Source organism: Callorhinus ursinus, unplaced genomic scaffold (genome assembly GCF_003265705.2).
Source record: "Callorhinus ursinus isolate GAN/ISIS: 27379988/994484 unplaced genomic scaffold, GSC_fseal_2.0 scaffold23, whole genome shotgun sequence".
Classification (NCBI taxonomy): Eukaryota; Metazoa; Chordata; class Mammalia; order Carnivora; family Otariidae; genus Callorhinus; species Callorhinus ursinus.
In genome coordinates, this window is record NW_027397085.1 from 6,061,549 (window position 1) to 6,076,429 (window position 14,881).

Genomic DNA, 14,881 nt, shown 5'->3' on the forward strand with positions numbered 1-14,881 from the left:
CACACACACACACTCAGAGCATACTATATATGTATACATGCTCACACACACACACTCAGAGCATACTATATATGTATATATGCTCACACACACACACTCTCCTACTCAGAGAACATACTCTATATGTATATAATGCTCACACACACACACACACACACTCTCAGAGAGCATACTATATATGTATGCTCACACAAACACACACACACTCTCCTACTCAGCATACTATATATGTATATATGCTCACATACACACACTCTCACTCACTGAGAGCATACTATATATGTATATATGCTCAGACACACACATTCTCTCTCACTCAGAGAGCATACTATATATGTATATACGCTCACACACACACACACTCACTCATAGAGAGAGCATACTATATATGTATATATGCTCACACACACACACTCTCTCACTCACAGAGAGAGCATATTATATATGTATACATGCTCTCACACACACACACACTCTCTCACTCACGGAGAGAGCGTACTATATATGTATATATGCTCACACACACACAATCTCTCACTCACAGAGAGCGTACTATATATGTTTATATGCACACACACACTCACAGAGAGAGCATACTATATATGTATATACGCTCACACACACACTCTCACTCAGAGAGCATACTATATATGTATATATGCTCACACACACACATTCTCACTCAGAGAAGATACTATATATATATATATATATATATATATATATATATATGCTCACACACTCACACACACACATACACACACATTCTCTCACTCACAGACAGAGCATACTATATATGTATATATGGTCCTCACTCACCTCAAGGACTCTATCAAGTGCCTTAGAGATCCGGAAATTTTTCAGATCCCTGTCATATAACTCTAGGTGTTTCTTTGATGGCCTGTTGATCAAAATGTCATCCTGTATGACAAAATAAATTTATAAAAAAAAAAAGTCAGTATGTGTATAGAGTTTCATTCAAAACGAATTTTTTCATTGTGGATTTTTTTTATACCTGGGTGACCCTGAAGTGTATTATGAATAACGGGCATGTGCCCAGAATGCAGACTAACTGAAAATGGAATAATCTGCTACATCAATGTGTTCTTACTCTCCAATGATTTAACTTAGAACAGGTACACAATACCTCACTCTGGGAAAACATTACTCATTTCAATTCTCTTCACATGGCAGGCAGCATGACTTAGTAGAAAGAGAAAACAAAGATGGGAGAAACTGAGATTTAGTCCCAATGACTCTGGTTACCAGTAATAAGATGCTGGATTGACCAGAACTTATTTGCATCTCCATCTTCTCAAATGCCAAACGGGCACATAACTGGCTCTACTACTGTTCAGAGTTGTTTAGGAGATCAAATCAGATAGTGTGTCAAAGACATTGTTTTGAATATGGTAAAATACTGTAACATTGTTATGATTCAGGGTATTAAAGTAGTCCTTATTCCCCATTACTTATTAATAATGTCCCCAAACTAGCAATCTAAGAGAGAATTAATGTAGAGAAAAGCAAAATAAAGTTAAATCCCATGTGAACTGCACTTTCCAGTAACATGCAGGGATGGAGTTGACTACTCTAACAAACTACGCTTTCTAAAAAAAAAAATGTAAGAAATATGCAAATACCCGTTGCTTCATGTAATTTTTTCCTTTAATAAAAGTTCGATATGCAGGCCTTCTTCTTCTTGGAAGAGAATCCTTCTTGGCTTCAGATTTCCGATGTTTAACACTCAGTATTCCATTGGTCATTCCTACAACTATTGTCTCATCTTCATGCTAAGAGCAATTAGAAAAATAAGTTAGTCTATTCCTAACCCATCATTTATCTTAGTTTTTCTTCAAAACACCATTTATAACGTGTTTTCTGCTTATCCATACTTTCACCAAGAGTTCCAATGAGATATACTCTGCCTAACAATGATCCATGCAAAAAGTTAGATAAATCATTTTTTCCTCCAGAATACTAGTATATTGATGGAACATGTTATACCTGGTGTAAATTATCACTGTATAATAATACAGTTAATGACATCTTAGGAAACTTCCAAAATAGTTTTTTTTCCTGCATCCTCTTACTAGAAAAAGGATTGCATGATACCATGACTTTCCACAATCTTGCCAAGAAAATATTTTGTAATAAGCTTTTCCTCTTCTAATTCAGATTTCTTGCCAAGAAAATATTTTGTAATAAGCTTTTCCTCTTCTAATTCAGATTCAAATATCCTCTTCTTCAACGGCTCACGAAACTTGACAGTGGACATTCCCAGATCCTGCTCTTAGTGTTAACAATGCCTACAGCTGTACTTGGTTTGAACCTACATAACAGTGGGCAAGACCTAAATCTCAATTCATAGTAAATTTTTGGGACAAGTCATATAATAGAAATTGTCTTAACTCAACTATCTAATATGGCAAGAAGCAAGATTTACTCAAATACAAAGATGAACCCTAAAATTCCATTTTAGTTTAACAGACAAGGTTAGTGAAATCTTTAAAAAGAACCAGAAGTACTTACTGCAAGTGCAAGACTCAAAATTGAAGCTGCATAATCAAAACTGTGGACTACTTTATAGGAAGTCGTGCTATATACTTTCACCTTCCTAATAAAAAAGAAAGCTTTGTTACAAATCACCGAGGAAATGAGTATAAAATGCAAATTTCCAATTTTTTAAGAAACTCAATGTATAAATATTAAAATTTACACAGCAATAAAGAAAAATAATGATTAATAATATAATTATAAATTCATCACTGCATCCCTTTTAAAAATGAACTATTAGCAGTAACTATATTTATATAAAGACTTGACTAGCCACCAGAAGGACAGATCATGAACCACAGACCATGAACCACTGACGATGAAACCTGAGAGTAAAAAGAAAGGTTTCAAAGCACCTGGGAACCAAAATAGCAGGGTTTCTCAACATCAACGTGAGTTACACTATGGGCCAGATACTCCTTTGTTGTGGGGACTATTCGTGCACGGTAGGCTGTTCAGCAACCGCTACTCACTGTACACCAGCGGCACTCCACCAACTTCCAACAACATCCAAAAATGCCTCCAGATGTTGCCACACATCCTCTGAGAGATAAAACCCACTCTGGGTTGACGACTACTGTGAAGAGAGCCAACTCGCACTTGATTTTTGAGAGACACATCTAAATATGGAGCCCCAAACTGCCTAGTAACAGCACTTCAGAGAGTCTGCTCCGTATTTACATGATAAATTCCTTTCTGTTAAAAATACATTCTAGCTTTTAAAATGGGTATGCTTTTTTTTAAAGATTTTATTTATTTGACAGAGAGAGAGAGCCCAAGCAGGGGGTGCAGGCAGAGGGAGAAGCAGACTCCCCACTGAGCAGGGAGCCCAATGTGGGACTCGATCCCAGGACCTTGGGTTCATGACCTGAGCCGAAGGCAGATGCTTAATGGACTGGCACCCCAAGGCACTCCATAAAATACGTATACATTTTTATAAACATACTGAAAAACCAAAGCTTTCCATAACAATGGAAACAGGAAATATGGAAATAAAATGACCAAAAACAAATAACTACGAATAAATCCTGGAACTGTGCCATAGTTCTAGCCACATGCTACTGAGCACTTGAAATGTGGCCAGTGAAAATGAAGAACCACATTTTTAATTTTACCTGATTTTAATTAACCTAAATTTTAATTTAAAAACTGCAGTAGTGTAAAAAATATTTTTCTGTTAAACACAACTATATTTCACTTTAATCACTATACAATATTATTACTGTATCACAGGACATGTATCGGATGCTTGTCTCTAGTTTCTCGGTAATAATTTTTACATCAATTACATATTGAAATAATATTTTAGATACACTGAACTAAATAATATATTATTAATGAAACCTAGTTCTTTTTGCCTTTTTAATGTGGCTACTAAAACACTTAAAATTACATACGTAGCCCACATAATGTTTCTGTTGGACAACACTGTTCTAGAACATTAACTAATAGAATACTAATACCTACTTAAAATAGTAATATTTGAATCACATAAATGTATAGAAATTTTCACATTAAGTTTTTTCAATGTTCCATGTGAACATATTTACTTATTTTTTTATTATGCTATGTTAATCACCATACATTACATCATTAGTTTTTGATGTAGTGTTCCATGATTCATTGTTTGCATATAACACCCAGTGCTCCATGCAGAACGTGCCCTCCTTATTACCCATCGCCAGGCTAACCCATCCCTTCACCTCCCTCCCCTCTAGAACCCTCCATTTGTTCTTCAGAGTCCATAGTCACATGAAGTTTTAAATTTGAATATAAGCTAGGATATATACATATACTCACTGTAAATATTTTTAAATATACAATAAGGATTTTTAAAGAAACCACAGAATAACAGACTATTTTAAAAGATCAATGTTCAAATGGTTCAATAAAATTCCTTAAGTATATAAGTTAAAGCACTGTTATGTCAAGTGAGAAAAAAAGTTTGCTGTATGTGAATAAAAGGTCAAAACTATTTTCAGCTGAAAAGATTTTTTTTTTCACAGAAATCATTTGACAGAATATTTACTTTAGCACAAATACTTCAGAAATAACTCATTTCCTCGAGCAGTAAATACTTGTACACTAGTAATAATAAAGAAAATTAAAATGCTAACCTATCCAGTGACCCAGAAAGTAACCTCTGTCCAGAGCTGCTCAGATATAAACACGTCACAGTTTTATGATGATTTTTCAAAGACACTAGCAACTGTCCTCCTTTCAGCATGTCCCAGATTTTAACGTAACGGCCTCCTACAAAAAGAAATAATCTTTAGTTTGAAATTCTGCCTAAACATTCAATATTTTAAAGATCTGAAAAGCATTTTACACTGGAGACTATACAGCATGGAGGTGAAGTGAGGGGTCCCAGAGCAAAACTGCCTGGTTTCAATGCTGGCTCTATCCACTTACTGAGTTTGTAACTGAGAATAATAATAGTTCCTACCTCAAAGAACTGTTTTGGTGATTAGATAACTGCATATTTGTAAAGTTTACAGAACTGCCTAGCACAATAAAAAGTATAACCAAAAACTACTAAGAAAACTGTAATAAAATCATCCTGCAAAAGAAATTTTGTGTCACTATGGAAATGAGTAATATAGTTACTCATTTGAAAAACTTCCCTATAACTTCTACTCTAAGAGTTAGATGGTCCTTAAAGGCAATTTAATCCAATAGTTTAAAAAGAATTCTTTTAATACAGCATCTTTCATTTCATTGATATATTTGGCAAAAGTCTAGAAGGTAAAATAGAAAAACGAGCTGGAGAGGGAGAAGCAAAGGTCTTATCTATCCTGACTGGGAAAGTGGGGCTGTAAGCCAATTCATAGTCCCTGTCTCACCACATATGGCAGCTCATGAGAGCACAATTTAAAATAACTGATCCTATCCAAACTCTCATTTTCAGAGTCTACAGGAGTTGAGTGAAGGGACTGCCCAAGGTCATACAATTAGCTAGTGACACAGTGAAGATTAGTATACAGGTGTCCATTCTCCCTGTTCAACTTGAACTTACTTCCATTTCTCAAAATAACAGCAAGAAAAATGGATACATCTGTCAATGTTATTAATTTATTTTGAAATTAAAGAGGTACTGGGGAAGAAGTACAAAACAGGGTAATTTTTATTTGGATTTTAAAATGAAGGAAAAAAAGGCTACACACAGCCATATATATGCTATATATTACACATACTACCTATGTATTCTACTGTCAACACATTAATTTTGACTTGATAAATGAAAAAAGCCAATTTACTTCTTCCACTCTAATTTTGAAAATGCTCTATGATCAACATAACAAAAAAAAAAATACCTCAGTTCCAACTTGATGAAAAAAATGTATCAAGACCCCTTTTGACTCCATATTATATCCTCTTCCAGAACTACTGGCTATTTGCTGGGTAAAGTCATTTCAATCGAGAGACATAAAAAAAGACAAGCCTGATTCTAGAACGGAAAGAAATGTGTTTTCAAAAGCTGTCATGGATCTCTTAGGTAGGAATGACAGGAATACAACCTGGATTTTTGGTAAATACACAATGCAGGCTCTCAAGTTTTAAGATTTCAGATCTATCACTCTATCTTGGAAAAATTAATTTAATAACTCTTATTTATTTCCTTAGTTGCAAAATAGGGAGAAAACTAATTACCTTCTAGGCTCAATAACGTGTATATAATAGCACAGTATCTGGCTCACATTAAGTACTCAATAAATAGTAACTGCTGGCCTGCCCTACTTATCAGTTGACCAAAACGTAGGTATGCAATTCAAGGGCACAGTGTTAAATTATAAAAAGTAACTGATTAAAAAAACAACTAATTCAAGACCAACAGTATTGGAAAAGTAATTTTTAAAATACCTGCTGATGCCAGAAGACCTCCAGAGGGAAAAAGCAGGACACCTTCCACTGGCTGCCCATGCTCAACAGAGATCACACTCTTGTTTGTTCGTGTATCAAACATCTTCACAGTATGATCATAGGACCCTAAAATGCCAATTTTTGTATTATGTGAGTTTCATTACTCAAAACAACGAAAACTAAGTATGTGTGTGTATCCAAATATAAATCTTAGGAGGAGAAAAGACTTAGATGAAATTTTAAAGACACATAGGTACGTTCATGAAGGTGCACAGTACCTCCAAACTCTCTAGTACCACTGATTGCTTCCTAAAAAAGCATTATACTATACTATACTAAACTATGTCATACAGGATCTTAAACTATTTGGATCTTCAAGCTGTTATCGCTACTGAATCACCTGGGAACCTCTGTGAAAGCACCCACAAACACTGCACTGCATTATCTTTATTTCTTGGCTGCTGGAGGCTCTGCGAAAACCAGAGTACTAAAACCATTACAGTTCTGACACTCATGTTTTCAGGGAAGCCTGATGCTTCCAAACATGTCTGGAGGACAGTTAAGAACAATCACCAAAAGAAGAAAAAGAAAATCAAACAACTAGATAAGCTGAAACATATCCCTTTATAAAAAATTTTTAAACTGCTCTATTCCAAAGCAGTATCAATTTACATCACAATTAAATTATCAACTTCAGGAGGGAAAAACAGTTCACCAACCTGTTACAAACAGATCTGGGTTCAGTTTGCTAGCACATCCACACCTCACATAATCAGAATGTTCTTTGAATGTCAGAATTTCTTTGGAGTTTGGAATATCCCACAATTTAACTGTATAATCATCAGCCCCGGAGACCACATGGTATTTGTCTGCTGTAAAATCGACCGTATGAACTGCTCTAAAAGATCAAGAATCAATATATTAAAAAGCAAGAAAAAAATTCTATGTCTGGCATCTTCTAACATAAAATACTCCTTTTCCCCAAATAACAAAAAAAGCAGCTCAGTTTCAGGGAGTAATTGTAGGGGGAAATTACGAGAGAAAATCTTTAAAACAGGTGTTTGTCCCTAAGCCAATTTAAAATTTTAAATACCCCTACTCTATGAAGTTAAGAATAATAGCCTTAAAATTATATTTTCTAGTATGCTAACATTTCTACAAAACTGCTAAATAAATGTTCTAAATGTTGGAGCAAATGTATTTTTATTTTTATTTTTTTTAAAGATTTTATTTATTTGACAGAGAGAGACACAGCAAGAGAGGGAACACAAGCAGGGGGAGTGGGAGAGGGAGAAGCAGGCTTCCCCCTGAGCAGGGAGCCCGATGTGGGGCTCAATCCCAGGACCCTGGGACCATGACCTGAGCCGAAGGCAGACACTTAACCACTGAGCCACCCAGGCGCCCTGTACTTTTTTTTAAAGATTTTATTTATTTATTTGTCAGAGAGAGAGAGAGAGAGAGAGAGGGAGAGCACAAGCAGGCTCTCCACTGAGCGAGAAGCCCGACGCGGGACTTGATCCCAGGACCTGGGATCATGACCTGAGCTGAAGGCAGACCCTTGACCGATTGAGCCACCCAGGCGTCCCCTAGAGCAAAGGTACTTTTAATTTAAAAAATTTCAAAATGGATAGTTCCTTACAAAATTCTAAGAAGACTTGCCATTAAGTAAGATCATGTGAAGTGAATTTCTGTTATATTTTAAATGTTTCCCTGATGGGGAAAGACCATCCTGATAATACACTATAAAAAACAACTTGAGATTTCAAATCAGTAGCAAACCAGATAATCTTGATACAAAGTTATAATATAAAACTGCCCTGACCATTTAATTTATCATGTGGCAAAATATTAACTTCAAGAAGAAAAAAAATCAACCTTTCAACTTAACTTCAAATGAGAACCTCGAAAGTAGTCCAGCCCATAGAGTTCTCATTTATAGTTGTGAGGTTGCCTTTAGAACTGTGGTTTATAACCTCAACTGGTCACAGAACTCACTGATTAGACGAAAGCTATAGGAAATCTCCCTAAACAAATATACATTTCTTAAATGTCACATATAATTCTAGGCAATTCATGAGCCCCATCAAACTGGACCATAGGACTGGACCAGATTAAGTACTCTGTCGGGGCACCTGGGTGGCTCAGTTGGTTAAGCATATGCCTTTGGTTCAAGTCATGATCCTGGCGTCCTGGGATCGAGCCCTACATTGGGTTCTGTGCTTAACAGGGAGCCTGCTTCTCCCTCTCCCTCTGCCTGCCTGTCTGCCTACTTGTGATCTCTCTCTCTCTCTGTCAAATAAATAAATAAAATCTTAAAAAAAAAGATTAGGTACTCTGTCTTAGAACAACCAGGAAAGAAAGTATACACTGGCACATAATCTTCAGAGAACTGCTCTATGTTTTTATTCAAAGTCCAAAAAACAAACATACAAAAAGCTTACAATGACAAAAAAAAACAACAACTCTTACTTAGTATGACCTTCAAACTGCCTGAGGGGTGCTCTCCCACTTATATCGAAAAGCTGAACTCCACCATCTTCACTGCCAGCCACAAGCAGTCTACCATCCTGACGAAAAGTAGCACAGTATGCCGTGTCTTTAAATCGGGAAAAGGTTTTTATAGGTTCTTGAGAGTACCGGCCATAAATGTGAATCTACAAAAAGATAAAAAACACAGTATTTAACCAGATGGCTCAAGATCAGTAGTAAATATCAACTACACAAAGCGAAAATAAATTTAATATTATATTTACCCTTGAGGAAGCTGTGACAGCATAATTATACGGAGGCTGTGGAGAAAAATCTACTTTTGACACTGCACCGAACTCCTTGATTTGAACAGGGGTCTTAATAAAAAACAATACAAAGGATTAACAGAGTTACAACTGGTAAGACCTTTTAAGCATTACATAATTTCTTAATGATCATTTCTCTCTGTTCTTAGTAACATTTACTAGGATGTATTCAATACAGAAGTATGAAGAAAGCAAAAAAGGTTCAAATGCCATCACCCAGACTATCCTGGTTGCCATTAAAGTACATAAATATATGGCTGGAAAACAATACCCCACTCTTTCTCTTTAGCTGTGGAGTTTTCTGCGATTACTGCTGAGAGGAAAAAGAGTTATGTCTGTATCAGAATACATTTAACCATGTATTCTGTAACTAACACAAAGATCATACGATGCAGGCTGTTCTGCACCTTGCTTTTTTTCCACTTAATAACTCATCTTAGCTTTTGATATGATCAATAGATTTGCCATCCATTATAGGATACATCATCATTTACGTTACCAGTCCACTACCAACAGACATAGATTTTTCAAAAATTTCTAGTATTAAAAGTAATACTTTAGGGGCGCCTGGGTGGCTCAGTTGGTTGAGCGACTGCCTTCGGCTCAGGTCATGATCCTGGAATCCCGGGATCGAGTCCCGCATTGGGCTCCCTGCTCGGCGGGGAGTCTGCTTCTCCCTCTGACCCTCTTCCCTCTCGTGCTCTCTATCTCCCATTCTCTCTCTCTCTCAAATAAATAAATAAATAAAATCTTAAAAAAAAAAAAGTAATACTTTATAATAAACACCCGTAAACATATATCTTAGCAAATTTGGGGGAGTATAATCATTGAGGTAAGTTCCAAAGTGCAGAATTTAAATGGCTAAAAGGTATCTTTATCATGATATGTCAAATTGCCCTCCAGAAAGTCTGCACCAATTTTCTTCTCTCAAGTAGCAATGATGATCAAAATTTTTCATTTGAGCCACTATAAGAGATGAAAAATAGCAAATTACTGTTTTTTGTTTCTTTAATTATGAGTGAAGCTGCAGCTCTTTGATATATTTACGGGTCATTTAAATTTCTTGTTCCATAAACCTCCCAATCTCAAATCTTTTCCATTTTTCCATTTAATTGTTCATTTTTTTTAAAAAAATTGTCTTTGTAGATAGTCTAGAAGAACTAATTCTGCATCACTTCTTAGTTTTATTTTTTTGTGTGTGCTTTTATGTCTACTGTTTCATTGAAGTATAATGGACACACCATATGACATGGGTACAGCAGAGTGGACAGCACTGTATGTTATGCTGTGCTCACCCCAAGTGCAGGCACCATGTGTCATCAAATAATGCTATTACAATACCACTGACTGGATTCCCTATGCTGTGCCTTTTATACCCATGACTGATCCATTCCATAACTGGAGCACTGTGTACCATTAGGAGAACCAATGCAACCAGTAGGTCTTGAAGAGATGATGAAGACCTACTTCTACAGGAAGCAAGCAAGAATGGACCATAGGCTGCATGGCTGGGGTCACAGCCCCGTGAGCCTTTTTTTTTTTTTTTTAATGTTCTGTTAATCACCATACATTACATCATTAGTTTTTGATGTAGTGTTCCATGATTCATTGTTTGCGTATAACACCCAGTGCTCCATTCAGTACATGCCCTCCTTAATACCCATCACGGGGCTAACCCAACCCCCCACCCCCCTCCCCTCTAAAACCCTCAGTTTGTTTCTCAGAGTCCATAGTCTCTCATGGTTTGTCTCCCCCTCCGATTTCCCCTCCTTCTGTCTTAGTTTTAGAAAGGCAAAAAAAAAAAAAATCTTGCATATAAGATTCAAATTCAAAAATTTATTTCATTCAGCAGTCATTAATCATCTATTCTTTGCTAGGCACTTGTATGATTAAAATCATTAAGCAGCATGGACTTTTAATTTAAAATTTCCAAGAAAAAATACCAGATATCAAATTTTCCACCCAAACTGTAAACTGCTGACAGATTCTTCTTAGTTATCAGTTCTCTACCAGAGTATAACATATGCTGGAGAAATAAGCATAAATGCAAACCCCTCATTACCATCTACACCTACCTTATAGTTGTTCCAGTACAGTGTGTCTTGGGTGATTTTTTCACCAAGTACAGGATATGTCTGAATAGCTGCAGGCTTATAACCAGCCATAATTTCATATAATTGGACTGTTATCCAAGGGTAAGTAGTTTGAAATTGACGTTAGAAATAATTATAGTGACTCTGCTTTATGTCTGAAAAAGAAAATATTTTATATAAACATATTATTCTTAAACCTGTACAGTCACCATTTTCATTCTGTGTCTTTTCAAAAGCCTGTGTGCTAGCTTATAAATTAGTGACCAATAAATCATTTAACTCTAACACAGAAGAGACAATCTAAAGGAAGCAGGTAGAATACAGACAGGGCTCCCAAAGTGCACCATCCACTCAGCTATACAGAAGCTGTACACTAATGTTCTCACATCTAACTAACCAATTTACAACACATGGAAATAAATCTGCCTCAGCCATCCAGTAGCCAAAGCAAAAGTCCACTGGCTTAGACTGTTTATTTATTAATAACAGAAAACAGTAAGGTGAAACTGCAAATACAAAAGTTTCCTGAAACTAAATTTAGGACGACATTTAATCTATATGAACATAGACTAGGGTCTTGACTTCCTGAAAGCCTGAGCAATACCAAGAAGGAAAACAAAGCTAATATTCTAACAGAGAAGCTTTCAATTTAAAAGCTTAAAATAAAAGTAAAAGCTAATATTCTGATGCAGAAGTTTAAATTTAAAAGCTTAAAATAAGTTAATATACTGATGTAGAAATTTAAATGTAAAAGCTTAAAAAATTAATTTTAAAAAAGTTTAAACAGTAAGAAAAGAAACAAGAATAAAGCAATTCTGAAATTAAATTCTCAATTTAAATAACAGAATAGGATAAAAATGAATTAAAACTTTTAATTGGGGGCACCTAGGTGGCTCAGTCAGTTAAGCATCTGCCTTCGGCTCAGGTCATGATCCCAGGGTCCTGGGATCGAGCCTCATATCGGGCTCTCTGCTCTGCAAGGAGCCTGCTTCTCGCTCTCCCTCTGCCTGTTTGTGCGCTCTTTCTCTCTCTGTCAAATACATAAATAATCTTTTAAAAAAATAAAATAAAAATAAAACTTTTAACTGACATGAAATGAAGCCAAAATGTCTCTCCAGGACTATTCAATTGCAAAAGAGATTCATTTTATCAGTGGTGCAACTCATCATCTATTCCAAAAAACCTGAAAACAGTACCCCAGTAACACCAAAATAAGTAGGTATGACATATTCTAAAAGTTCTTTTGATGAAACATAGCAATCAACAATTAAAAGGAAGCAAACTTTTCTATTCATTCAAGTACCTACAATGTATAGGACATTGTTCTAGGGTCAGGACATACAATGTTGAATAGAACAGTGCCCTCACACTCTCCAATAGTCTCCATTTTAGCTGTGATCGGCAGAAGCCAGGAATACGGAATCAGCCTTGACTTGTCCTTCCTTTTCACTTTTAACATCCAAATAGTTAACAAGATCTGCTGATTTTACCTCCCTAAACTTCATCATGTCCACTTCACTGCTCTAACTCAGATCTTCTCATCTACAGCAATAGTGCAGTACAAGGGCCCCTTGACTCCCTCATCCATCTTTGAAATAGCCATCAGCAAGACCTAACTACCCAGCAAATCCAGCTTTTGCTACAAAGCACAACACTGCCTGAAAACAAAGGTCCTAGCTTCTTAACACCGCTTGTGATCTGGCCCTTACTTACCTTTCCAGCTCTACCTCTTTGTTATTCCCTTTAACACACCATGCTCTTTCTTCTCTCACTGTCTCTGCTCATTTGTCCTCTTTGCCAGGAATGATCTCTACCCACTTCATTTTTATCTTTTAAAGCTCAACTCAAGGATCATATCCTCCATCCTTCTCTCTACTCCTAACTCCACTTCATTTTGCAGATTTCTGTCTGTGTGCATAGTAACACTGAATTTGTAATAATCTCTTTTTCCCACTAAACTAACATTTCGTATCTGGAAGATATTTTTTAAGTGCTTAAAGAAAATTTGGGGAAGGAAAAGAAAGGAAGCACTGTGCTGGGTTCTACGGAAAAACACAAAATTAGAGGCACAAGTGGTGTCTATAATATGAACACTGCTACACATCAAGACATCTTGACATCAAGAGTCAACAAACGTTTTCTGTAAGGGGCCAGATGATAAATATCTTAGGCTTTGCAGGCCAACAGGCAAAATGAACAGTATTATGTAATTACAAGGAAGCAAGCAAGAAAAAAAAAATCCCAATTTTTTACTAACAAAACCCCCCAAATGAGTACAATTTTATGTTTATGAATGAAAAGATTGAGAATTTTGAAGGGAAAAACATTTCACTGACTTCGGGTTCAAGGTTAGTGTTTCCTATCATCAGGTTGCATATATTCACCTGTAAAAAACATTCTAGGCTCACTGGCTGACCGATGAAAACAGCCACCCGGCCAAATCAAGCGTGCAGGCCTCAGACCCTTACTGTAGTACAGTACATTACTAAAATATCAGCAAAGGAGTACATAACTCTGCCTTGAGAGAAATAGTTTAAAGCTCTAAAAGTTTACAAGTGAGGAGCAGGAACGCCTGGGTGGCTCAGGTCTTGATCCCAGGGTCCTGGGATGGAGACTGCACCGAGCTCCTTGCTAAGCGGGAAGCCTGCTTCTCCCTCTGCCTGCCACTCCCTTTGCATGTGCGCGCGCTCGCGCTCTCTCTCTTACACAAATAAATAAATAAAATCTCAAAAAAAAAGCAAGTGAGGAGTAGTAGCAGTGGTTTGCCAGATTAAAGTGAGATACAGCACTGGAGGTGAGGGAGGGGGAACATGACACCATACAAAGGTGTGGAGGCAAGAAATGATGTAAAAATGAGTAAGAAGAAAATGATCAGGGAGAGGTCAGAGCCGGAGAAACTGGGACTAGATTAATAACAGATACTACAATACAATGCAGAATATCAAATATATGCTATAGATAACGTACAGAGTACTAAGAGCTCAAAACAGCTTTTTAATTCTAACCGGGCGGCTCCCAGAAAGATTCAAAGTGTGCATTTCAACTGGGCCTTGACGTCTAATATTAAAACAGACTGACCTCTTAAGATGGGCACAAGCGCGGGGGATAAGGGCAGCATTCGAAATCGAGAGATCATAAGCAAAGACAGAGATGGAAATGTGCCCAATGCCTTGGAGGGATGCGGGTTAATAATGGTGCACAGGAAGAGAGGATGTGATTGTAGAAGAGGCAAATCTACGTCGAAGCTAAATCGCGGGGATCCTGAGAGGCTGGTTAAGGAATTTTAGCCGTTCGGTGAAGACTGGGAAGCCCCAGAGGAGCATGCCAGATACCAAGAAAGGCCCGACTTGAGCCTGAACTACCCCCACTGGGAGCCGCCTTCACCTACGTACCGCCTCACCTGCCCGGCGGGACACTCTGCGTCCAAGGAGAATTTCTTGGATTCCGTCCCCTCCCCAGACTCTTTAGGCTCACTTGCGGAAGATCACGCTCACCTTCCACGGAGCCGCCAGGTCGCAAGACATGAAGAGCCAGGCCAGTCGCACAAAAGTGACGTAATGACGTAAGTTCACGCAC

General features: G+C 37.0%; 1 protein-coding gene across 2 annotated transcripts in view; it reads right to left on the reverse strand.

Moving 5' to 3' along the window:
• UTP15 (UTP15 small subunit processome component) overlaps positions 1-14,841 on the reverse strand; it is a 19,652-nt gene extending 4,811 nt beyond the window's left edge. Inside the window, exons 1-10 of one of the 2 annotated variants that reach the window (XM_025892472.2) lie at positions 14,706-14,841; positions 11,288-11,460; positions 9,171-9,263; positions 8,887-9,071; positions 7,137-7,315; positions 6,418-6,543; positions 4,674-4,809; positions 2,533-2,617; positions 1,644-1,793; positions 820-921 (exon numbers count right to left, since the gene is read on the reverse strand). In XM_025892472.2, coding sequence (XP_025748257.1) covers positions 820-921; positions 1,644-1,793; positions 2,533-2,617; positions 4,674-4,809; positions 6,418-6,543; positions 7,137-7,315; positions 8,887-9,071; positions 9,171-9,263; positions 11,288-11,377 — 1,146 coding nt within the window. In that variant the 5' untranslated portion in view covers positions 11,378-11,460; positions 14,706-14,841. Of the gene's footprint in view, positions 1-819; positions 922-1,643; positions 1,794-2,532; positions 2,618-4,673; positions 4,810-6,417; positions 6,544-7,136; positions 7,316-8,886; positions 9,072-9,170; positions 9,264-11,287; positions 11,461-14,697 lie in introns of both variants that reach the window. The other variant, XM_025892473.2, reaches the window with a different exon arrangement.
• Positions 14,842-14,881: the final 40 nt, after the last annotated feature.